The 23,895-nt window shown below is 41.8% G+C and overlaps 1 protein-coding gene across 1 annotated transcript; it reads right to left on the bottom strand.

The window, feature by feature from the left end:
- Positions 1 to 1,146: 1,146 nt before the first annotated feature.
- wdr12 (WD repeat domain 12) lies at positions 1,147 to 10,130 on the bottom strand. Its single transcript, XM_080758089.1, has 13 exons — positions 9,963 to 10,130; positions 9,330 to 9,424; positions 9,074 to 9,168; positions 8,242 to 8,348; positions 7,520 to 7,635; positions 6,870 to 7,024; positions 6,126 to 6,171; positions 5,553 to 5,638; positions 5,021 to 5,161; positions 4,241 to 4,346; positions 3,426 to 3,558; positions 2,987 to 3,059; positions 1,147 to 1,667 (listed from the first exon to the last, which is right to left on the bottom strand). Exons 1-13 carry the CDS (start codon positions 10,001 to 10,003, stop codon positions 1,590 to 1,592), a joined length of 1,272 nt encoding a protein of 423 aa, XP_080614215.1. The 5' UTR covers positions 10,004 to 10,130; the 3' UTR covers positions 1,147 to 1,589.
- Positions 10,131 to 23,895: the final 13,765 nt, after the last annotated feature.

Raw genomic sequence — 23,895 nt, 5'->3', positions numbered from 1 at the left:
CACACACACACACACACACACACACACACGTGCACTAAACTTAATGTAACTTCTTTGCAGTAATTTCCAATTTCTTTCAGTATAAACTTTTGATTTGACCACCAGTGAGACTGGGGGACAGCCGGGAGCAGTATGGGTTGGCGCCCCAGACTGTGTCTTCCGTGAGGAGGAAGGGCAACAACCCACAGGGAGGCCTTTGGGAGGTACCTCAGGGCCATTCAAGCCGCAGGTGGAGCCTGCAGAACCATTGCGGCTCAAGAATCGACCACTCCTGAATGAAGTGTCAGGAGTGCTGGGAGACTGGTGCAACGCACAGGTTCTGGACCTGGTGAGAGCAGGAATTGGACCAGGACGTAGGAGGGGCCCGGACAGGAGTCAACCCACAGTCACAGAGCCTATAGTAGCCGGGGAGACACAGGCCCAAAAGCTCAACGGTTAAGCTATGATGACACCTGTGATGTCATGTCATGCTGTACTTTTTAATTTGTGTGTCTCTATTCACTTGGTCATTAAGGTCCACGGAATGAGAGGCCTGCTCTGCCCAAAACATCGCGGGAAAAAAAGGTTATGGCCATTAGTTTTGCACGAAAAACACTCAAATGTGCCCAATGTGCTGACCTTATCACATTTGTGATGGCGGCTATGGCTGTTTTTAGGCCAAGGAGTGTTTTTCGTGCAATACATGCTTGGAATGGATTCAGAATCATGAAAGCCCCCTAGTCACTATTGTCACATGCTACTTAAAGCATGATACAATTTGGGAAATGTTGCCCTATATATTGGTTGTCTATGGTGTGGTATACAAAAATGGCCATAACTTTTTTCCGCAATGTTTTCGCATCTTATTCTGTGGACCAAGTGACCAAGTGAATAGAAAAAGCACAAGTAAAAAGTACGGCATAAACTTTCCTTAATGGTTATATCTGGTTTCAGTATTCATTTATGATATATATTTTCTCGAATATTAAGGTTATTTTTGCAGTCAGTTGTATTGGGGTGGAAAGGGGGGGGGGGGGGGGGGGGGGGTGGCAGTGCGGTGGTCACGAGACATTGCCAAAGCATTTCTGGGGGTCCCCAACCAAAAATGTTGAGAAACCCTGTACTAGGATACTGCAGCACAAAGTTCAAGAAACAGCCCAGGTCAACTTTCTTTCATGGGGTTTATCTCAGGCAAGCCATTTCACAGGAATACAAAGAGAGACACAGCATTTAAGAAAACAATTACCAGAACCCATCATGAGGGGAAGAAAACATTGGGAAAAACTAACAAAAGCATAAAATTTGACTACAAAACAAAACAAAATTAAAATAAAATGCTGTCGCTTTATTCTGTATGTCAATCACTGCATGGTTTCAGAATCCTCAATGTCCATATCCGAGTGGTTCTCAAAAAGTAGGGTCCAAATAGACAGGTCAGTAACCGTGTACAAATGGAACCAAATGGACCCTTTACGGGGGCCATGTGTACAGTTGCAGAGTTACGGAGGTCCTTGAAATTAAAATGTTAATGAGAACCACTGCTAAATCCGTCGTGCCCGTCGTGTGTGATGAAAGTGTGGTGTGGGCGGTTCTGTTGCAGTCGTGGTCCACTATGCTCCGGCGTCGGTCACGCACGCCGTGTACTTGTAGGTGTACAGTTTGTTATCCGCCCCGCCACTCAGCATCATCTGAAAACACAAAACACAGTACAGTAATGAGGCCGAGGGAATTCAGGGAGAGCGGGCAGTGGGCTCAGAGGAGGTATAGCTCGACCGGTTCGATCCCTGGCTCCCCTAACGCGTTGTGTCGCTGTCAAAGTGTCCCCTGAGCAAGACGCTGAACCCCCTAACCGTTTCCCGGGGGGCACTTCGGTGCCTTGCATGGCTTCTTCCCCCGTCATTGGTGTGTGCATGTTTGTTGAAGGGGTGAATGTATTGCACATTGTAAAGTGCCTTGGCTAAAGTCACTATACGGTTACGGTATACAGTGACGTAAATAGGTTTTCAATGTAATGAGTCCCGGGATGCAGGGATGGTCTTTTAGATGAGTCCCACTTGCAGCATTTAATTGTATACGGTAATAATGTGGTTATCTTCTTGTAGAAAAAAGATGAATAAATGATTATTATAACTAAAGCTAGCAACAAACAAAAAAACTAGAATAAAAAAAAATGCTCTACATATTTCATATTATTTTGGCTATAATGTATTATTTTTTACTGTACATGCTGAGTACAGTAGTGCATCCCGTGGATGAAGAGGTTGTTGTATTGCGTCCCTTGACTATAAACTGTGTTTTGGGATGCAAAATGCACCCCATTTTAATCTCTGGGTATAATATATATATGCACCATTTAACAATTGTGACATGAATATTGAATTGAATATTTAATTGATGTACTGACTCAGGCTATATACCTGAAATGTTTATTAACCCATTCTGAACGGGAACCCATTCTGGTGTTAGCATCATGTTATGCTTTAGCTATTGAAAAATAGCAGATCTACAAGCTCATAGCGCGCCACCGAGTGGCGCGCTACGAGCTTGTAGGTCTGCTGTTTTGGAAAAATCGAAGAACGACTGACATTTTTAGAATCTGATCTCAGGTCAGAATGGGTTAATCAGACCAGTGTGTGTCCAGTGGAAACCTCGTATGAATCTGATCTCAGGTCAGAATGGGTTAACCCGTTTAGACCTGAGGACGATTCTACAAATGCCTTCTAAACCCATGTTTCTATGTCAGTGGTTCTCAAACTATTTCATGTCAAGGACCCCCAGAATTATATGTATTTGGCCGCAGACCCCACCATCTGAAAATATGTTGTTTCAGGGACCCTCCCAGAAGCAAAGATACGAGTTAAAAACGTTGGCTCTGAAAGAATATATATTCAAAGATTTGTGCCACATTTTCACCATTTTTCAAAAATAGCAGGTCTGCTATTTTTCAATATCTAAAGTATAACATAATGCTTAAAACACCGGAATGTTTATTAAAGCGTGTTCTTACCCCGCTCTCCGTCCAGTCCACGCAGAACACTTTGTCTTCATGGGCGGCCAAGTCGTACAGAGGAGCTTTGCAGCTGGAACACAAAGCCGTTCAGTTTAGCGTCTCCATGAGCGATGAAGATATGCTTCATTATAATCCAATCCATTTTAGTCATAATAATAATAATCTAACTTTAGTCGCTTGCTGTGCATTCAGACATGCGATAAAGCAACTTAAATACTAACAAATAATAATCGTCATTATTACAAGACGCTCAGTAACTGCTAGGGCATTAAGCAACTAGTCGACTATTCAACTAGTCGACCTTGTTGGTACTAGTTGATTTTGTAGGCCTCAATGCCTTTTTTTTTACATAATAGGTAGTTAAACAACTAGTCGACTAATAAACTAGGCAACAAAATGTATTGGGTAGTACTCGTGCTCAATAGTTACGACAGACCTTCTGGTGTCCCACAGTTTGACGATGTTGTCGAGGGAACCCGAGACCAGCTGGTGCTCGTGGGATGGCGCCCACTTCACGGCCGTGACCCAGCCTGTGTGGGAGGTCAGGTTCAGCAGAACCAGCGAACCGTCTGGAGGGAGCAGACAGAGGACAGAGAGAGGACAGAGCGAAGACAACACATGAGTGAGTTGAATGTTCGTCACGGCTCATCTACCAGCACACCTAAAGAAAAGCACTTTCGTCGACAAATAAAAACAAGGCTGAAATGTTCGGAAGGGACTAGTGTTTTAAATAGGAAAGGAGAGGTTGCACAAACTCGTAGTCCCGATGTCAAAAAACGTTTTATTTTACCAACGTTTCGACAAACAGGTTGCCTTCTTCAGGGCGGAAGGGACTAGTGGACAAGAGATACAGTATGTCATTTTACACTTGACTTGGTTGCATGCTGAAAATAGCCGATCTAAAAGCACACAACGCGTTGCAGCGCGACGCGTTGTGACTTGTGAGCTTGTAGATCGGCTATTTTCAGCAAGTGTAAAACCAGTCATGACGACGGCATCAAGGCCCGCCAAAATACATTTTAAATCGACTAAATCAACTGTAGATTTAGTCGACTAAAAATCCTATATTTAGTCGACTAAAACTAGACCAACACAAAAACATTCCGGGTGACTGAAATCAAATGAAAACTATTCAAGAGAACTATGACTAAAACTAAAATGGAAATTTTGCTGCCAAAAACAAAACACACGGTCTGAAGGGGACGTGGATGTGGCGTGGCGTGACGTGGGGATGACGACTACACGCGGTACCTTTGCTCCGCGGGTCCCACAGTCGGATGTGTCTGTCGGTGCTGCCCGAGGCCAGCCGCCGGCCCACGGGGGAATAGGAGATGCAGTTGAACGCCTTACTGCCCGTCTGTGGAGGAGGAGGAAAACGCAAAGGAACTTTGAAGAGGATCGTTCGGGGCATGTGGTTCGACGCCCACCGTGTTGGAGGAGCGACATCAACAAGTGGACCACAAAATGAGGCATAATCTTTGCCAATACGCGTACGTTAACCCATTTCGACCCGAGGACGATTCTACAAATGCCTTCCAAATTTCCTGACGGTTTTCCCCAACAAAATCTGCATTTGGCCGCCGACCCCCCCAAAAAAAATATGTTGTTCCAGGGATCCCCCAGAAGCAAAGATTCAAGTTAAAAACGTTCGCTCTGAAAGAATATACAGCAATATATTCAAAGATTTGCGAGCACATTTTTCACCCTTTTTTAAAAACAGCAGATCTACAAGTTCTAGCTTGTAGAGCTATTTTTCAATAGCTAAAGTATAACATAATACTTACCCTTTTTGGTGTTAGCATTATGTTATGCTTTAGCTATTGAAAAATAGCAGATCTACAAGCTCATAGCGTGCCACCGAGTGGCGCGCTACGAGCTTGTCGGTCTGCTATTTTTGAGAAGTCGACGACCGACTGACATAGAAACATAGCTTTTTCAGAAAACTGTGAGGATGTAGAAGACATTTTTAGAATCTGATCTCAGGTCAGAATGGCTTTTTAAGGACTGCCTGTTCCAAGTCTCTTGTCTCACCAGTGTGCTCTTCACCACTCCGGACTCCACGTCCCACACACGGATGGTGTGGTCCCAGGATGCAGTGCACAGCTCCTCACCGTCACACCACAGGAGGGAGGACACCGCCTCGCTGTGTCCAGACAGTGTCATCAGGGGCGTCTAAAAAAAAAAAGGACGACAAAATAGTAGAACACATTATGCTGTAGTACTTTCCCCAGTCAGAATCACAATCTTCGTCATTGTCACGTCGCAGGTTTACAGTCTCCCAAAGGGAGGTCCTCGGCGCACGTCCCACTAGGACAATTCACCTATATGTCCTAAATATGTCCTAAATCTGAATGATTATGGTGTATTTAAATATAAGATTTATTTACTATTTGTCTCAGTGATTTATTCATCTTTATATCATCTATATATCTATCTTTCCTTCCTTCTGTAGCCCTACTGTCATAATCTGTCAACCACAAAAAAAGAAAAGAAAAAAAAAAAAGTGACCATTTCTGTTTCAGACGTGGAAGCTGAAATGATGGGGAGGTTTTGAACCACTGACCCTGGTGAGGCCCAGCTGCTCCGTCTTCTGTTTCTTCCTGGGTCTGTTGGCGGGCTCCTCAATCTCATCCTCCTCCTCCGTGGGAACTGGCAGGACAGGGAAGGGATGGGTTAGTGGAGCGATTATTATCATTATCAGACAGGGTTACTACTCCGGCAATGGGTTAAGTATTGCCTTAACCAATTTTGGCCGGACGTCGAAAAAAAAAAAAATTATGTATGTATTTATTTTTTCTGAAAAACCTCAAGTTTCTATATCAGTGGTTCTCAATATTTCATGTCAAGGACCCCAAAGATTATATGTAATTGGCCACCGACCCCCATCTCAAAAATATGTTGTTCCAGGGACCCTCCAGAAGCAAAGATTTGAGTTAAAAACTGAAACTCTGAAAGAATATATATTTAAAGATTTGAGGCACATTTTCACGATAAAAAGAAAATAGCAGACCTGAGTGCCGCGCTATGAGCTTGTAGTTTTTTCAACAGCTAAAGCATAACATAATGCTTTAAAACACCAAAAGGGGTTCCCTCCCCAAAAAGGGTTAAGAGTTTTCAAAGCATGTCCTCCACATACCTGCAGACCAGAGCTTCACCATCTTGTCCCACGAGCCGCTGCAGAACTAAAAAGGAAGCACGACAAACGGACAGAAGTTAGTAAGACGGACGCCCGGCGGTGATGTTTGAGGAGAGCAAATGCAAGTGGGTGCAATGGTTCCTTCAGCCCAGCAGATCGCAACTCGTCATTGGAAACACCTGGTACTGCTGGTTTCCCATCCTACCACTAGGTAAATGCATTTAACCCGTTTTGGGGCGGGAACCCCTTTTGGTGTTTTAAAGCATTATGTTATACTTTTAGCTAGTGAAAAATAGCAGATCTACAAGCTCATAGAGCTCACGGCACAGAGTGCCGTGCTACGAGCTTGTACAGTAGGTCTGCTATTTTTGAAAAATCGTGAAAATGTGGTGCAAATCTTTGAATATATATATTGTTACAGAGTGAACGTCTTTGCTTCTGGGGAGAGTCCCTGGAACAACATATTTTGAGATAGGATTCGGGGGCCAAATACATATCATTTTTGGGGTCCTTCCTTCACATGAAATAGTTTGAGCACCACTGACATAGAAACTCATGATTTAGAAGACATTTTATAGAATCGAGCTCAGGTCTAAATGAGTTAACGTCTTGGTTGGATGGAAGACCAGCATACCGGTCGGTTGTCCAGAGTTGGAGACTTCTGCGTTTTCTACCACCCTTCCCAGCACTGTGCGTTCCGACTCATTTACACACACACACACACACACACACACACACACACACCTTTGTCCCAGTGGGGTCTGCGGCGATGGTGTCCACACTGGCCGCGTGTCCCCTACAGCAGTGTCTGGCCTTCACTTTGTTCCTCTCCGAGTTCCACTCCCACAGAATGACAGTCTGGTCCAGAGAGGCCGTCAGCAGCACTGAAGTCAGACCATCTGGACGGAGCAAAAATAAGAAGACGTCTCTCAGAATGCACAATCGGGGTCCATTTCAGCTCGCACAATTCAAAAGAGACATCAGCATTATGTAGTAGTTGTACCAGACTGAATATGGATATTTTTGCAGGATGGTTGAAATCCCAGAATGGCTGGTAAAATATCCTCCCGTCAAAGACAAAGGTGTGCTTTGAGCAAGGCACTCTACTCTGCCGTTCAGCAGCCAGAAGAACTGGACAGTTCCCAAGTATAGAATGTGTGGAACTGTGCCAGCGTAACGCAGTTGAGAAAGAGTGTGTGCAATTGTACATGAACTGAGCTGATGCCCATTGGGAATGATGCAGAACAGCTTTGACGGGAGACCATATGGGGGAAGTGTGTTACTTATTTTTCTTAACACAATCAGCCATAAATGTGTGATTTTCAGTTTTGGGTGACCGCCGGTAAAAAAATAAAACTAAAATAAAACATATTCCCTTGTGGTGCTTCCCTCACCTCTCTTGACCCAGGCTACATCTTTGACCACGTCTGTGTGTCCAGCCACTGTCATCACCGCCTTGCCTTCCAGTGACCAGATTCTAGCCGTCTTGTCATAGGAGCCTGTCAGGATCCTGCAGAATAAATATTGGTTTAGTTTATTAGCACATTGTAATGCAGAATAGAAACAAATAATACATATCTAAGGAAAACAAGTTATTGCGCAAGAAAAGGAAGAAGCCAGCAGGCTTATTTGGCATCATTCCCTTAATGGATGAGGTCATTAAATAGCATGCATTAAAAGTTCAATGAGAATCAAATAAAATACACGTTTATTAATCACGAGTACCCCAGAATCCCTATTCTGGGTACAGTCTACTATAACCGTTGTGGTCCAAAAATAAACAAGCTGTCTCTGCGTTATTGTTATGGAGGTGTCTCTGTATCGTTTGCAACACAGTCTGCTTCTAGCGAAAATGTAACTAATTCAGCAGCAGTAACATTAGCGTTTTCTCTCAGTCAGTTGATTCTTCATATCCATACGAGTGAAGCGGCCGGGGTGACATGTTTATTTTTCAAACACAGTTGTTATATGAGGCGATCTAAAATCGCCTCAATGGGGATTTCAATGCAACTAAACAAATACATGAACCTGGGGACTGACGCCCTCTACTGAAAGTGACGTCAGACTTCGGTGCTCTATAGTTGGGCCACTGGGTACAACACAACAACCGTCTTACCATTCAGAGTCTGCTGTTACTGAGCTGATCCAGTCATCATGCATCATGCACTCCTCTGGCTCGGGGGCTGTCACTCGTTCCACATACTCTATCTCCACCACGTCTTCCTGGAATGCACAGTTTGCACACACACACACACGCACGCACGCACACAGCAGTGTTGATTTTGGTCATAGTCTTTTGAATAGTTTATTTAGTTTTAGTTACATTTTAGTCACCTGGAATGTCTTATTGTTAGTCTAGTTTTAGTCGACTAAATCTACAGTTGATTTAGTCGACTAAAATGTATTTTGGTGGGTGTTGACGCACTACACTTGCTGAAAATAGCAGATCTAGAAGCTCACAACGCATCGCAGTGCGACGCGTTGTGAGCTTGTAGATCGACTATTTTCAGCATGCAACCAAGTGTAAAATGACTTATACTGAATCCACTACTAGTCCATTCCTAACATTTTAGTCTAGTTTTTATTTGTTGACAAAATCGACAGTATATTTCGTCATAGTTTTAGTCATCATGGCTTAGTTTTTATTTAGTTTTTATGTAGTTTTTTGTCAGTGAAAAAAAGGTAGTCGAACATTTTTCGTCATAGTACATTAGTCGACGAAAACAACACTGACGCACACAGGATGATATTGACGTGAAGAAAGTATGTGGTCTGTCTGTCTGCGATCTAGTATGAACCCTTAGATCTAACAGTATGTTATCGAACTGAACACACAACCCTGCTACCACACTAGCTACAAACACACACATGCATCACTTGCGAGCCTTAGAGAACGACCAGCACAGTAAATGGTAGCCGTTCGTGGAAAGGCATTTATGGTTTCATACCGTTGAGATGCCTTCTGTGTCCATGTGAATGGCCAGCGATGTTCGAAGGAACTGCCCCCTGACCAGGAAGTCAAACTCCACCTGGCCGTGAGAGGCTGTGGGAACCACACACACACACACATGACAGGGTTACGAGGGAAATCAAATTGATGCCGACATCGGATTCCTAGGTTATAGTTTCTGAAGAGAAACTCCCATGTGTTTCTTCATAATGTAGCTGTATTAGGTAACGTAGTAGGTAACGTTTGTCGTTTACCATTCTTTGCTTCCAGCAGCTTGTTGATGACATTGCTGAGATCCAGGACCTCCGAAGCAGCTGGGATGGAGAATGGGACGTCATCAACAGCATACCTGTAGGGTGGTGGTGGGTTGTTATGGTTAGTAACCCTCTTGCATTAAAATAAGTATTTGTCTGCTTAGTACTCTTCCCCCCCCCCCCCCCCCCTCCAGTTTTTTGGCTATATAGAAGTGTTTATTTGTATCTCAAAAAGTTATGGTGAATTGAACAAGGTGGACCCTCTTGTAAACAAGTGTAGTGCTTTATTGGGTCGTCCACTCACAGTTAAGTGTTTGTATTGAGTTGAGCTTGAGTTGAAATGTAATTAATTCTGTAATTCTGCAAACTGTTAATACATACATACTTCAATCAATGCTGAGCACAAACATTAAAGCACAGGTTCTGTATTGATGGAGTGCAGTGGTTTCACAGGGTATAGTTATAATTAATAAACGTTTTATTAGCCACTCAGATATTGGGCTACATTTAAAAAAGCACATCATTTGGACTAAATAAGCATACTTTTCTTTTTAGCAGATACAGGTTCTCGCTATTAGCCCTCACTGGGGCTAGCAACAACACTATATGTACATTTTAGAAGTCGATCATTACCTTTTGTCCCCTGTAAAGAACCTCGCTTGTAATTGAGACATCTTGATTCTTGTTTTTTGTTTTACTACCTAAACAAATACAGTTAAATAAGTTATTGTCTTATACTATATACTTCATAACACATCCGAATCCTCCATGCAGCCACAGCGCATGCCATGTGGTACAGCGTCCAGACACTACAGTAGAGCACAGAGATGTCGATCGATCGATGGCCTTAGATCGGCCATACGTCCTCACATCCCAGTGGACTGAACAAGAGTTTTAAATTATGAATTAAAGCAGAGAAATGGATGAGACTAAATAAACTGTTTCTGAATAAAGAAAAGACAAAATGTATAGTATTGGGTTCAAATCACTCATTAAAGGATGCACCAACTTTACACTTAACCATAGGAGATAAAACATATTAGTAACTGAAGTAAAACTCTTAGGTACTATTATTATATAGATCAATAAAATGTCCTGGAACAATCAGATAGATTAAATGGTAGATCAATAAAATGTCCTGGAACAATCAAATAGATTAAATGGTATGGGTGCTATTAAACATTGTAGGAAATACCTGCCTAAATATTTAACCAAACAATTAGTACAAGCATTAGTGTTATCCCACCTAGACTACTGTGCAGTAATTTGAACAGATTACAGGTGGCCCAAAACAAAGCAGCTCGTATAGTGCTTCAAATCTGCTTGTCTAGTCACTATATTATAGTTATATATTATTATTATTATTATTAGTATTAGTATTAGTATATTATTATTAGTTATTATATTATATTATTCGGATGCTTTTGTAAGCATAGACAGACACTCACTATAGACTCTAGTGAGTGTCTGTCTATGCTTACAAAAGCATGATTGCTGTAAATGTATAGTATAGTATAGTATAAGTATAATAACTAATAACTGTAGAGTGAAATAGTTTCATTGAAATTATTATGTATGTATGTCTAAATGTAGCACAAACATAATACAAGTATAATATAAGTATACCCGGTATATACATTAAGCATAGAAGAATAAATCAATGATTTAACTATTTTTAAAGCTATTTTTAAAGCTATTTTATTTTTAACTATTATAAAGCTACCAACAGACTAATGGCCATGGTGGGTGCAGTTCCGAAAGCTGCCACTAGGGACAGTGAAGTCGTTGGCCTGCAGGCCACAGGCTGCAGCCGTTACCTTCTCACAGGACGTCCATACGACGTCCATACGACGTCACACAGACCTCTCTGTAAACCCAAGGGGCCAGCTATGCACTCCAATGTTGAAGCGCTGGTCCCTAGTGGCCAAGTTTGGGACTGCAGGCGGATGAAATTCATGCACGAGCACAAGAAAGCGCGCCGCTGGTTTGCTTCATGGACGCGCACAGGGCAGTTTGTGTTTACATTCTGTTTTCTGGAGGATAAAGCAGCCTTTTTGTTAAACACGACTCGAGTGCTCGCATCATGTACCACATCTCAAAACATAACTGATTTATTATATTACAGATAAGAAGCCCACCGTAAACCGGAGTTTGGTTTGGTTTACCAGCTAATAGTACTAAAACTGACACGTTGCTGTGTTGTGGGAGCTCGTGTTTTTCTGACTCTCGTCATGAATAATGACGCAATTAAGGCTAGTTCTATAATCTATACATTCCTTTTTATATTATGTTCTTAATTGTAACTGCTGTAATATGTGCGTCTTCCAAATTACTGTCACCAAAGCGAGATGTTTTAAATAGTAGCAACAGTAAACTTAACCATTTTATATGGTTCTATGATATATAATCACACCCCAATGTAACTCCCACTGTACCTTCGACAGGCAGCCTGTGTAGACATTTTTAAAGCACAGCTCAAGACCCACTTGTACAACATTGCTTTTAATTGATCTTTTTTGTTGTTTTTTTAATGTCTTTGGCTTGCTTTTCTTTTTTTTTCTCCATTGCTCTGTAAAGCACTTTGAGCTTCATTTCATGTCATGAAAGGTGCTATACAAATAACGTTTTATTATTATTATTATTATTGGGGAAAAATAAGCCATATATATACCGGTAGTCCTTTCTTGGGTTCAATCCTTTTAGCATTGTATTTGTATTAAACTGTAGGCCTACTTTCTGTGCTTTAATTTACTCAGCAAACTGTTAATAAAGTAGGCTACACAATCATCAAGTATGAAATTGTCAACCCACCTGGTATTGTCAGTTTATGAAACGGCTGGTAATACGACCCCTGTAGGCTGTTACTGAACACTGTATGGCAATTATTCGGTAGACCTTGAACATTTTCACAAAGCCTTTTTGTTAAACTAAAAAATCTTGTCATCTTGTCACCTTGTAAAACAGAATTTAAGATGAACAAACATGGACACTATAGGGGGCGGCCATAGTTAGAATATACAGAGCACATATATGTGCTCTGTATATTCTTGTATATTCTGAGTAAAGGGAATATATATTCCCTTTACTCAGCCTATAATAAAGATTGCTGACTGAGCTTTTTCACATTGATCACAAAGCTGATTGTGTGACATACCTGACTTCCATACATTTATACTGTAATGAGGACACAAATTGTACACCGTTTTTAAATGCACAATACCTTTTTTTCTTTTTCTTTTACATAATAGGTAGTTAAACAACTAGTCAACTAGTAAAAATCACTAGAAGTGAAAGCCCTATAGTGTGCAGTACATTAACTTTATGTATTTGAAAATAAATGCTTATTTCTTAAGAATTCTTACAGATCCATTTATGTTGTCACTATAGGAAGGGGTTAGGCTAAATAAACTACTGTTAGTTTGAGAACCACTCCTGTAGGGTAGGTAATTAAAGAAAAGTAATGTATAGCCTATTTTCTGATGGGAACGATATTTTCCTGGGATCACTACATGGTGTTTTTTTTAAACTACCGTAATTTTATAATTTTCCCACATTGAGTTTGTTGATTGTGTTGCATCTTTACACAACTGGTGAGGTACTGAGTTTAAAAAACAGAAGATGTTCAAAGATTGTGGTTTTAATTTAGTCTGTAATTTATGAATTCATACACAGTAAATGTCTTTTAGTGTTAATCTAATTCAAGTCAGTGTACAATGGAACCAAATGCACCCATCATGTCATGTGTACAGTACACTGTAACATTAAACATTGCCCAGATGGAACTGTTTTTATTATATTGATACATTTTAGGGGTAAAATAGACCACCTAGTTGCTAAGTCTTTACTAACATTTCGATATAAATCCCTAGATAATGTCAGAATTCTCAAGTTTCTGGTTCAGCGCCTGTGCGCTATGTAAACAGACGAAAATCTATGTATTGTTTTTTCTTTTTTGTCTTTGCTCGTACTCGACACGGAGCGCGTTCATGAATGGATTCAGGCTTCAGGCGCGTTCACATGGCGTTCACGGCCGAGGTGCACTCTGGGTGCACTTCCGCATTTGGACACCAAATTTTGGTGTCCAAATGCGGAAGTGCACCCAGAGTGCACCTCGGTGAAATGCTGAATCAGCGAAAAGACGGTACTTCCGGCAGCCTTCCGGGTGCTTCAAAACGCCACTGAGCAACTTCCACTGACATGAATAGCAGAGGGGGCGGAGCTTCGCGTTAGTTTAGTCTCTATCCTTTTAATACTCTATGTGTAAACCACCAACCGTCCCGTCCTAGTCGCCGTCCCAGCCAGACGTCCATACGACGCCCATACAACGTGGTCGATACGACCTGACAGTCAAACTCATACGAATGATACAGTCGCCGTCCCAGCCAGACGTCCATACGACGCCCATACAACGTGGTCGATACGACCTGACAGTCAAACTCATACGACCATGATACGTTGCAAAAAGACGTCCATATGACGTCCATACAACGTGCTCGATACGACCTAGTCAAACTCAGGATACGACCATGATACGTTGCAAAACGACGTCCATATGACGTCCATACGACGTTGACAGGACCTGCTGCATTCCCCCATAGCCAAACGGAAAACGCCCATCATTCTCTACTGTAGTGTTGATATACGGACGTAATGACATTTCTGGCCACAACGTTTGGTTGGTTTTATTGAGCTTTTATTGCCAATCTTGAATATGAATTGAATGCTATTTATTTAGTTTATTGGATATGTTTATAATTCCAAATATTGTATATTTTTCATCAACGTCTCAGTAAAGATACCACAAAGGTTCTCTGTCTCCGCCTCCTCTCCGTATATGGTCAGCCTGACCCGTGACCATCACCTGTGTTCACCACTGTCAGTCACTAACCTGAACTATTTCCGAGAGACACTCTTTCAGTGGACATGGACATGGTCATGGAAGGAGCAGAAAAAAACTGAATAAATAAAATGTACAATAAGAAGTTGTTTGTCTTCTTTGATGAATTGAACATGGTGGACCCTCTTGTAAACAAGTGTAATGCTTAATTGGGCCGTCCACTCACAGTTAAGTCTTTTTTATTGAGTTTGGGCTTGAAATGTACTGTAATTCTGCAAACTGTTAATATATATTTCAATCAATGTTGTGTTAGAAGACACATCGGCTGTGTATGCTCCATAGACTGGTATGCTCCCTGCTAGAGCGCTCGCTCCAAGTGGTGGGCAATGGGCATGTGGTTCTTACTACTTTGATGATTATTTTATACCTGTCAACTACTGCCATCTACAGACCAATGGAAGGTAGTGCAGTTGTGCTGTGTTTTGTGTGACCGGTACGCTTCATTACTCTTCAAGTTATCATAATGCCCCCCTCCCACACTACACACACCGTCTATACAGTAGCTACATTAAAATACCACATGATGGAACATCGTAGAAAAACACTCCCTCTCAAAGCCCTAAATTACAAACTTTGTAGTAGTTCTCAACCATGTTTTAGGGGGAATCAGGGCCCACTTGAAAATCCCCAAAGTGCATTTTCAGAGAATGTTAGGATCTTTGTTTTTTATCTTGAAAATTTGTGCGAAACAAGATTGCTGCCACTCAAAATTCGGCACACGTTCACACTTCACACATGACACCCCAAATCAAATATGCCTGCACATTTCATTATATCTGAATATTGTTTAAGGGGACATTTTAAACAGCTTTACTTCTGGGAGAAGATGGGCGTCCATGGGCATGGCTGAATTAATAGAGGGTCCTTTACATGAAAAGGCACTGGACTAGTTCAATAAATACTTGTAAATCTCTGGATAAGAATGTCTGAATATGTATATGTATACATATGGAAAAATGAAGGCAGTACGGTTAACAGTTGTTTAGTTCTAACAGTGTAGACATTTTTCTACACTTGATATGGCCAATCTTCAGTTACTGGAAAGAGCAACTTACATTTACATATTATATTATATTTCACAGTAAAACCAAAGAGAAGGAAATAAAGAGATGAAGCTTTATATATGAACATCATATAAAATGCATTATTTATTACACAAAAACAAAAAATAAATAAATAATATTAGGACCCATCTCGTAGTGGTGTCTCGTCCGATAAGAACACATGCATGTGAAAATGACAAACAAAAGATTAAAGCATTGCTGTAAAATAAATAAATAATACTAGGACCCATCTCGTAGTGGTGTCTGTCGTCCGATAAGAACACATTCATGTGAAAATGACAAACAAAAGATTAAAGCATTGCTGTAAAATAAATAAATAATACTAGGACCCATCTCGTAGTGGTGTCTGTCGTCCGATAAGAACACATTCCATTCATGTGTACTGACATAAACAACATAATGAACAACACTGACATAAACAAAAAAAGCATTACTGTAAAATAAATAAATAATACTAGGACCCATCTCGTAGTGGTGTCTGTCGTCCGATAAGAACAAATAAATTAAAATGACAAATAAATTAAAAGAAATATTCAAAAAATGAGTGCACGAGTAATTTCAATAAAAAAAAGTCAATTCCAATGATGCTGGAGAGCGGCGATTCGTTGGTAGGGTCGTTGGTAGGGTCTCTTGGCACTGATGCAGGCAGACGATGGTCCCTGTGCAGGTCCCTGTGAGGAAACATGTGTTAGTGTTAGTATCATGTCCATTGTCCAGCCTTTCTCAACTACAATACCTTGCCAATTAAAACCACAGGAATAAAGCATAGGGTAAGTTATGTCTCACCATACCTAAAGATACATATTCAAACAATATAAAAAGTCACAAAATGTTCAAAAAGAATTATTACTTCATTCAACTACAACTCAACATTTAATTTCATCAAGGAGGGAGCATACCAATATGTACATATTGTACATAAGACTTGATAGTTACACAACTATAATACTCATCATGTGATATCTGATATGGCCATCACACTGTTTATACGACGGTAAGCTCCCTCCTTAATGAAATTAAATTACTGTAAATAAGGATAATTGTTGTCACGACAATGGGAGGCAACGAGATAAATAAGACGTAAAGACATAAATAAGACGCCTAGGTCGCCCACAAGGCAGATTAAGATTGACATTGGTGATACTACTATACTAACACCGCTACGACTCAGTCCGACCCTCAAGAGCTGCTATTCAGCCCACAGAGCACTCTCTTTATACTAAGACCCTAAGAAGTCTTGGCCACAATAATATTTCGCAATTTAAATTTTGAGAACATTTTCTGATTTACACATTGTTGGAATACATAATTTGTGTAACTAGCAACTTACTATATGAACGTTTTGCCAACTCACCTTCCTCTTGCGGCTGTTTGGAGCTGTGCCCATGGGTTTGATGACCTTGGACTCCCTGCTGTTGGCGAAGTGGACGAAATCAATCTGTTGGAGAAAAAGCAGTGATTTGTAACTCAAGCCGATTTCCTTCATAAATTAAACTAAATAAACGTAATCGTTTTAATTGGAGGTTAGTGTACACACTGTGGGAGGTCGGGTGGGAAATACAACTCAGAGTGCAGTTTCAGGGGTTAGACACACGATGGCGCCCCTTGCTTTATTTCTCCAACAGGTTCAAACAAAGTCAGTTTTTCACAAACAGAACTCAGACAGTAACATTCTTTGCATGAGGTCCCGGTTCCGAGGCGGGAGTCGTCACTGCAGAGGATGAGAGGGGATGTTAGCATACGGTCAGAGCACAAGGTAAGTACAAAGTTGGGGCCTGAGACACCCGGTCTAGGCAGTCTACCAACTAGACCTTTGTATAACTCTTTCTCTTCTTCTTTTCCAGGTTCCAGAGGAGGCCAGGAGGCTCCCCCGGAGGTAGGTAAGGGGGGTGCGTATCTTTCTCTATCCACTAGGCACAGAAGAGTACTTTAGAGTAGAAGTACTCGGATACGGGGTGGTGAGTAATTAGAGTAAAAGTACTTGGTATGGTACCGGGCGGGTATGGTACGGAGGGCCCCTTAGGCTCGGCCCACAGGAAGATACACAAGCATTTATATTCTTATTTCTCTCTATCTACTGGGTGGCCGTGTCGGTACGACAACGGCAGTCAGAGGGTTAACACAAAGTAAGCGCTCTAGTTTCTAACGGTCTTCTTTCACCGGGCCTGGCGGAGCAAGCCAACTTAAAGTCTCTTCACAGGGTGAAATAAACATAACACGGGCCTGTCTTCTTTCACAGGGTGGACGTGACACTTTATCTAGAGCCTGCTAGCTTCCATTAGTCTCTACGGGGTTATCTTCATTCAACAATCTTCAGTGTACAACACCACGGTGACACTCTTCATTCACAGTCTTCAGTTAGCATCGACAGGGTGACTTCCTTCATTCACAGTCTTCGTTATTATCCTTAGCTGCTCATTTGCCACTATGAGTGCCTCTTCTTAATAACACGGGTGATAGATAGTGAACGGTTTGTCTTACTGCGACCTTGTGGAGCTGTGGAGCTGCCGTTTCCATACGGGGGTCCCGTCTTCCGCACTCGTCCCCGATACGAGCCAGGTGGGTCTCTAGTATGCATGCGGCTCTCCGTGTATACTTGTCTATGGGGGGCACACGCTCCTGCGTGTGCTTCCATCCCCACTCCTACAAGCCTGGTGATGTGAGAATATAAGAGAGCAATTGAGTGGTGATACAAACAATCAAACAATAAACATAGTCCATACGTGAGAGTCCATAAGTGAGAGGAGTGTGGACTTACCATCCAACGCCGAGTGGACGGCATATGCTGCGCGAGCGTCTGTGTGTAGCAGGGATCTGATACTGCTAGGTGCGCAGGCTGTTTATAAAGGGCGCGGCTGACAGGCTGCGGCTGTCCTTAATTGCTAACCAGGGCGGCGGCCGGAATGAGGCGCAGCTGATTTAGAATTGCTCTGGGATAATACACTGAGTCTATGACCCGGCCATGGGCGTGCCTGGTTGTCATGGTAACTCGCCCCTCCCCCTGAGGTGAGACCTGACAGACTCCACAACACATAGTACCATAATGTGTGTACACTTAACAGTGATATTGTTCATATCTATGGTCAATCACTTCAATTTAACTTTTTCACAATTACAAACTCCTTTCCCCGCCCCCCCCCCCCCATGCCTCTGTTTGCAGCATAAGCACATTCAATTCATAAACAAAATAGGTCAAGGATTCGGCAAAAATAAAAATTCTAAAGTCGCATTGGGAACTTGTAGATTCGCCAATTTTGGCTAAGAGTTCGCAGAGGGGGAAAAAGGAGAGTGGAAAGTACAGCCAACTCCAGTCAACAACATAGGGCTTAAATAGTTAAAGGTTTGTTGAATGTGAGCTTAGTCTAATTTCTCTATTGTACAGATCTGTATCTGTAGTAAAGGTGCACTTACCATAAAGTGGTGTTTGGCTGGTGGTGGCCTTTGACCTTGGCAGGCTACTCCTTGGCCGCATTCACCATGGCATGGTTTCCCTCTCCTTCCCTCGCACACGTTCAATTTGGGCCTAACATTGGCAGCCGTACTTTGCATGATCTTCTCCTGGAGGACGTGCCGCATACTCCTGCAAAAAGAGTGAGATGGGAATAAGGAGATTAAGCATGAACTCCAGTAAATAAACAAGGTAAATACTAGTCACATCAAGAGTGCAGAGAGAGCAATGTATGCCTCAAAGAAACTAGGATTCCAGGTAAACAATGAATCTATATGTCTAAACAACATTCTTCAACATTTGTGGTCAAGAAAAATAAATGTATAAACACAAAACCATGAGAACAAGTGACCAAGATGAATACATACTTGAACAAAGAAGAAGATCCGGTTCCTTCCGTCTTGGCCACGGGCACGGTGTCCCTCTTCCTGGTGGTGGTGGTGAGTTTCCTAGGGGGTAGCCTCGATACCCAGGCTTTCCTAGGGGGAGGAGCTACAGGGGAGTCAGTTTCCGTGTCTGAGTCGTCTGTTAAACACGGAAACCAACTCACCTGTGGCTCTTTGGGTGCTTCTCCCTTCAGCACCCCCTTCAGTACCACCCTGGAATTCTTGGGGTCATCGATGCATTTCCAGGTCCAGTTGTCTAGGTCCAGGTCCTGTGTGAGGAAATGTAGACAATTGTAACTTGAGATAATTTCCTTAAATAAATGTAACTACAAGTCCTTTGAATTTTCTTATGGACAAAATTATGTAGTTATGTAGACTTCCCAAAATAGGCAGTAAGCTCACACTCACTGTGAGATTGTAGATCGGCTATTGTTTGAATATACAAAGTATAGAATAGGGTTAATGCATTTTTATTTTTAATAATACATATCTACAAAGCAGTCACTAAAATGTTCAAATAATTGTAGTGGAGTAAAAAAGTACAATATCTGGCTGCAGCGGAGCAGAAGTATTAAGCTATTGAAAAATGGACACACTCAAGTAAAGTGAGAAACTAGAATCTAGTGTACTAGTTTTCCAACATGTACATACCGGTACTTGAAGGTGCTTGGTCCTCTTCAGAACCATCCTGGTTGCCTGGGGGTTGTTGGGGTCCTGGATCAGCGCCGAAGTCCAGGTGAAGCTGGCAGCTGCAGCATCCTGTGGGAGACATTTGTTAGTTAAGCTAATTTCCTTCATACATTGAAGTGCAAGAAATATTGAATCGATAATTTAATTGAGGATTCAAAAGTTTCAAAAATAGCAGATCTACAAGCTCGAAACGCACTTGCAGATCTGTTATTTTAGATACTATTGTGACTCGCAGGACACTGCCAGAGGCACCAAGAGCTCCCAGCCAGCAGACTGGTGCTGTGGGAACCAACACATGGGCACCGGTCACGAGGACGTCCCATACTAACGTGGATATACTCAAGAAAGATGCACGAGCGCAAAGCACCAACGAGCTGGCCGGATGTATGTAGAACCGGGATGACTGGAGGCGACGATGGAGGGCTCGACTGAGGACGACCTAGAGAGAGTGGCGTGAAAATATAATTGAGGATTCAAAAGTTTCAAAAATAGTAGATCTATATATTATTATTTATATTTTTTAAACAATTTATTTGAAAAATATATAAATGACACTTAGCCAGGAGCCACTGCTCCTTAACGGGTTCATGGCATGCATCCAGTACAGACGCTTCCTCTGATCATCTCATGGGTGCTTGGATCCATATCCCCTGGATGGCCTTAAATTGGAACGCCTTGGGAACCCCCAGGAATGGATTAAGTGCCTATTAATGCTGCCAGGCAAAGGGAAGTCTGGAACTCTCTTCTGGAACTGTTGCCCCTGAACCAAACTCAAGTGGTTGAAGATGTATAAATAGAGTATGCAGCCGGTATAGTTCTTACACAGTAAACATCATCAGACAGTGTTCATTTGTCCGTTTGTAACTCTGAACGGTCCCCACTGCTCCAGCACAATATATACTATATTACAAAAATCAGTTACTAACATCAGCTTATTAAAAATAGCCGATGTACTTACAAGCTCACAATGTGTCACAAATGCATATTAATCTGGTGGTCGTTGAATTGGACATAGTCATACTATCTGATGATGAGAACCTAACGGTAACAAATAGTGGCCGCACTGGCTGGTAGGCCTACAGCCCCGGTTGAAACCATTGCAACTATAGGCTATATGAGAGTCAGCAAACCGTTAAACCGTTAACATTTGGGTACCTTATATTTGAACCGGTCCAGTTGGCTAAATGTGTACAATATCAGAGTTAAATTAACACGAGTAGAGCAACTTGTTCGGTCCTTAGTGTTCATTTGTCCGTTTGTAACTCTGAACGGTCCCCATTGCTCCAGCACAATATAGTATGAAAAAAATCAGTTATTAACATCAGCTTATTAAAAATAGCCGATGTACTTACAAGCTCACAATGTGTCACGAATCATGCGAGGCATTTTGTGAGCATGTGGATCTGCCCTTTTCAACAAATCTTGAGAAAAACATTTTAACACAAATATTGTAAAATATGGGAAATCTGGGATCTACCCGACAATATTTTCGCGTGGGTGTCTGTATCGTATTCGTAGCGACACGACATAGCCAAATGCATATTAATCTGGGGGTCGTTGAATTGGACATAGTCAGTCATACTATCTGATGATGAGAACCTAACGGTAACAAATAGTGGCCGCACTGGCTGGTAGGCCTACAACCCCGGTTGAAACCATTGCAACTAGGCTATATGAGAGTCAGCAAACCGTTAACATTTGGGTACCTTATATTTGAACCGGTCCAGTTGGCTAAATTTGTACAATATCAGAGTTAAATTAACGAGTAGAGCAACTTGTTAATTGTTCGGTCCGCAGTACAATTTAAAAACGACTCCCATGTCCCATTATTACAATTCACCGTGTAATTGTATGCATTTAGAAACGGACGGTTTTCAAAATTTCATTATCAAGTATACATTTCAAATGGCCGAAAAATACACGGACCAGTATCCACAGGCACAGTGCAAGTGCAAACTTACTAACTCAAAATAATCAATCCTAAACAAACGACATCGAAAGAAAACAATGCTACACAATTAACTATTTCAAATCAGGGCCTAAACCTAAACAAACCGACCGTCTGTCTAAACTACCCATTCTCTAAAAAAATTACATTATTACAAGTTTACAGTACATATATTATTAAATGTTAACATACCATCTCCATTTCCTCAGGTGACGTTGTACGTTGTTACTAGTGTCGAACTTGAAGAAGTACTCTTGAGTAGTAGTCTCTTGAAGAAGCTAACTGTCTGTCTGTGGTTGTGACTCAACAAACGTCCGCTCAGTTAGAAGGTCAGTCAGTGAGTGAAGAGATTAGAAATTAGAATGAAGACAGTTTGATATTACATTAACGTGATCTCAGACACCTGCGGTCCGGTTGGCTCTTTTGAATTTGAACTCGCGTTGCCATTCGATAAGCGACGCTCTCGACGCTCGGCCCCGCTCTGATTGGTCAGTCAAATCAGAAACCGACAGTTCGCGAGAACGTACGAGACCGGACGAGAGAGAGAACAGACATACAAGCTCACAGTGCGTCACACCTGCAGCCCTTTGTGGGTTTGCAGATCTGCGGTTGTCGTAGCATGCTAGGCTACCGCTAGCTAATATTGTATTCATAGGAGACCCTTTCCAAGGATGCGCTCGTTTTACCGTATAGTTTTCCCCCGCCGGCTACTACTCTATGGGGCTATGACGTTTTAAAAAAAAAAATGCGACACACTATTATTTCCCCCAGGCAGACCGTGTGTGTGTGTGTGTGTGTGTGTGAGAGAGAGAGAGAGAGAGAGAGAGAGAGAGAGACGCAACTTGGCCTGTTGTAGCGCCACCATGAGGCTGATAAGCTGATTTGAAAACTGTCAAGTGGCATGGATATGCTGCTTGGGTTTCCTTTTCCCAATGGCTTTCTATGAATTCAAATAATATCCGTGGATATGCACGGCTTGGGATACACTGCCTAATATATATAGTCACCAATTCAGTGTGTGATGATGATGATGATGACCTTTCTGGTAGGTGTGGGACTCCATCCAGATGAGCTCTAAGCACAGTGTCTTTCAGCCATCAAGAAGCCATCATTGAGAGTAGATTTATTGAAATGGCACAGATCAGTCATGCTGTGTATAAGGACATCTAGTGATAACAGCAGAAAAACGAAAGTGCAAATTGAAGATCTCTGTGTTCAGACAGATTAACAACAGCGTTGTGCCAAGTTAGCACCTGGGCTTCTTGTAGAAAACCGCACTGACTCACCAGTGTCACCACCACTAAAAGATGCATTACAAACAGAATGTCTCAGTGTGTAAAACCCTATAGTGTACAGCTAAGCTGCAAACAAAATAGAGCAAACACCTTGGTAAGATGAGAGAAGAAAATGTACATGCATACGTTAATTTACTTAATTGTCTGCCTTTCTATAGCGCCTTAATCAAAAACTGGTTGCATGACTCGTGCAACCAGTCGCAGTTGAGAGGCTTGCTTCAAAATCACATTTGTTTCACGGCTGTTGTGAACTTGTGAATCAATACCGCCCCCATCTGGCAGAGTTAGGTTACATGCAACCAGCGGTGGATTTTATTCATTTTAATTAAATTGCCATGTTCAAATGTGCAGTATAAACAGTACAGTACATATAAACATATGGTTATTTAAATGATACTTGACAGTCTCTCTCCCTGCCTTCAAAGAGAATGTTCTCCAAACATAAAGCAGGTTTGTCCAAGGCTGCCAACATTGGACTGAGATTGAGAATCAAGATTTGTTTCCTGTGTTCTGGTGAATTTGGAGTTTATACTTTTATCAGGCTTGCTTTACTAGCATTGGAAAAAGGGTAGTTTCAGCCACTGAAATGCAAAAAGTAGGCCCACAGAAATTGATTTGATGACTGAAGCAAATAGGAATGCAAGACCCATCTTTATACAACTATTCAATAAGTATGATTGCATGCACTGCCCAAAACTATATAGATTTTTTACATTAAATCGAGGAGAAATGACAACTCAAATCCTGCAGGATCCAGGAGAATATCTTATGAAAGCATTACATAAATTGTCTAGACACGTGGAAATAACTATGAATCATACCAGGAAACCCATTATGT

Source organism: Protomyctophum bolini (genome assembly GCF_963924005.1).
Source record: "Protomyctophum bolini genome assembly, chromosome: 24".
NCBI classification, from domain to species: Eukaryota; Metazoa; Chordata; class Actinopteri; order Myctophiformes; family Myctophidae; genus Protomyctophum; species Protomyctophum bolini.
This window is presented reverse-complemented; position numbering and strand designations above follow the sequence as displayed.

What these genes read in the sequence shown, in the direction of transcription:
- wdr12 (XM_080758089.1), bottom strand. Translation starts at nt 10,003, where the DNA reads ATGTCTCAATTACAAGCGAGGTTCTTTACAGGGGACAAAAG. An exon ending in ACACAGAAGGCATCTCAACG is followed by an intron (nt 8,349 to 9,073) that starts GTATGAAACCAT and finishes TGTGCATTCCAG; the next exon opens with GAAGACGTGGTGGAGATAGA. An exon ending in GTAACAGCAGACTCTGAATG is followed by an intron (nt 7,636 to 8,241) that starts GTAAGACGGTTG and finishes TTTATTCTGCAG; the next exon opens with GATCCTGACAGGCTCCTATG.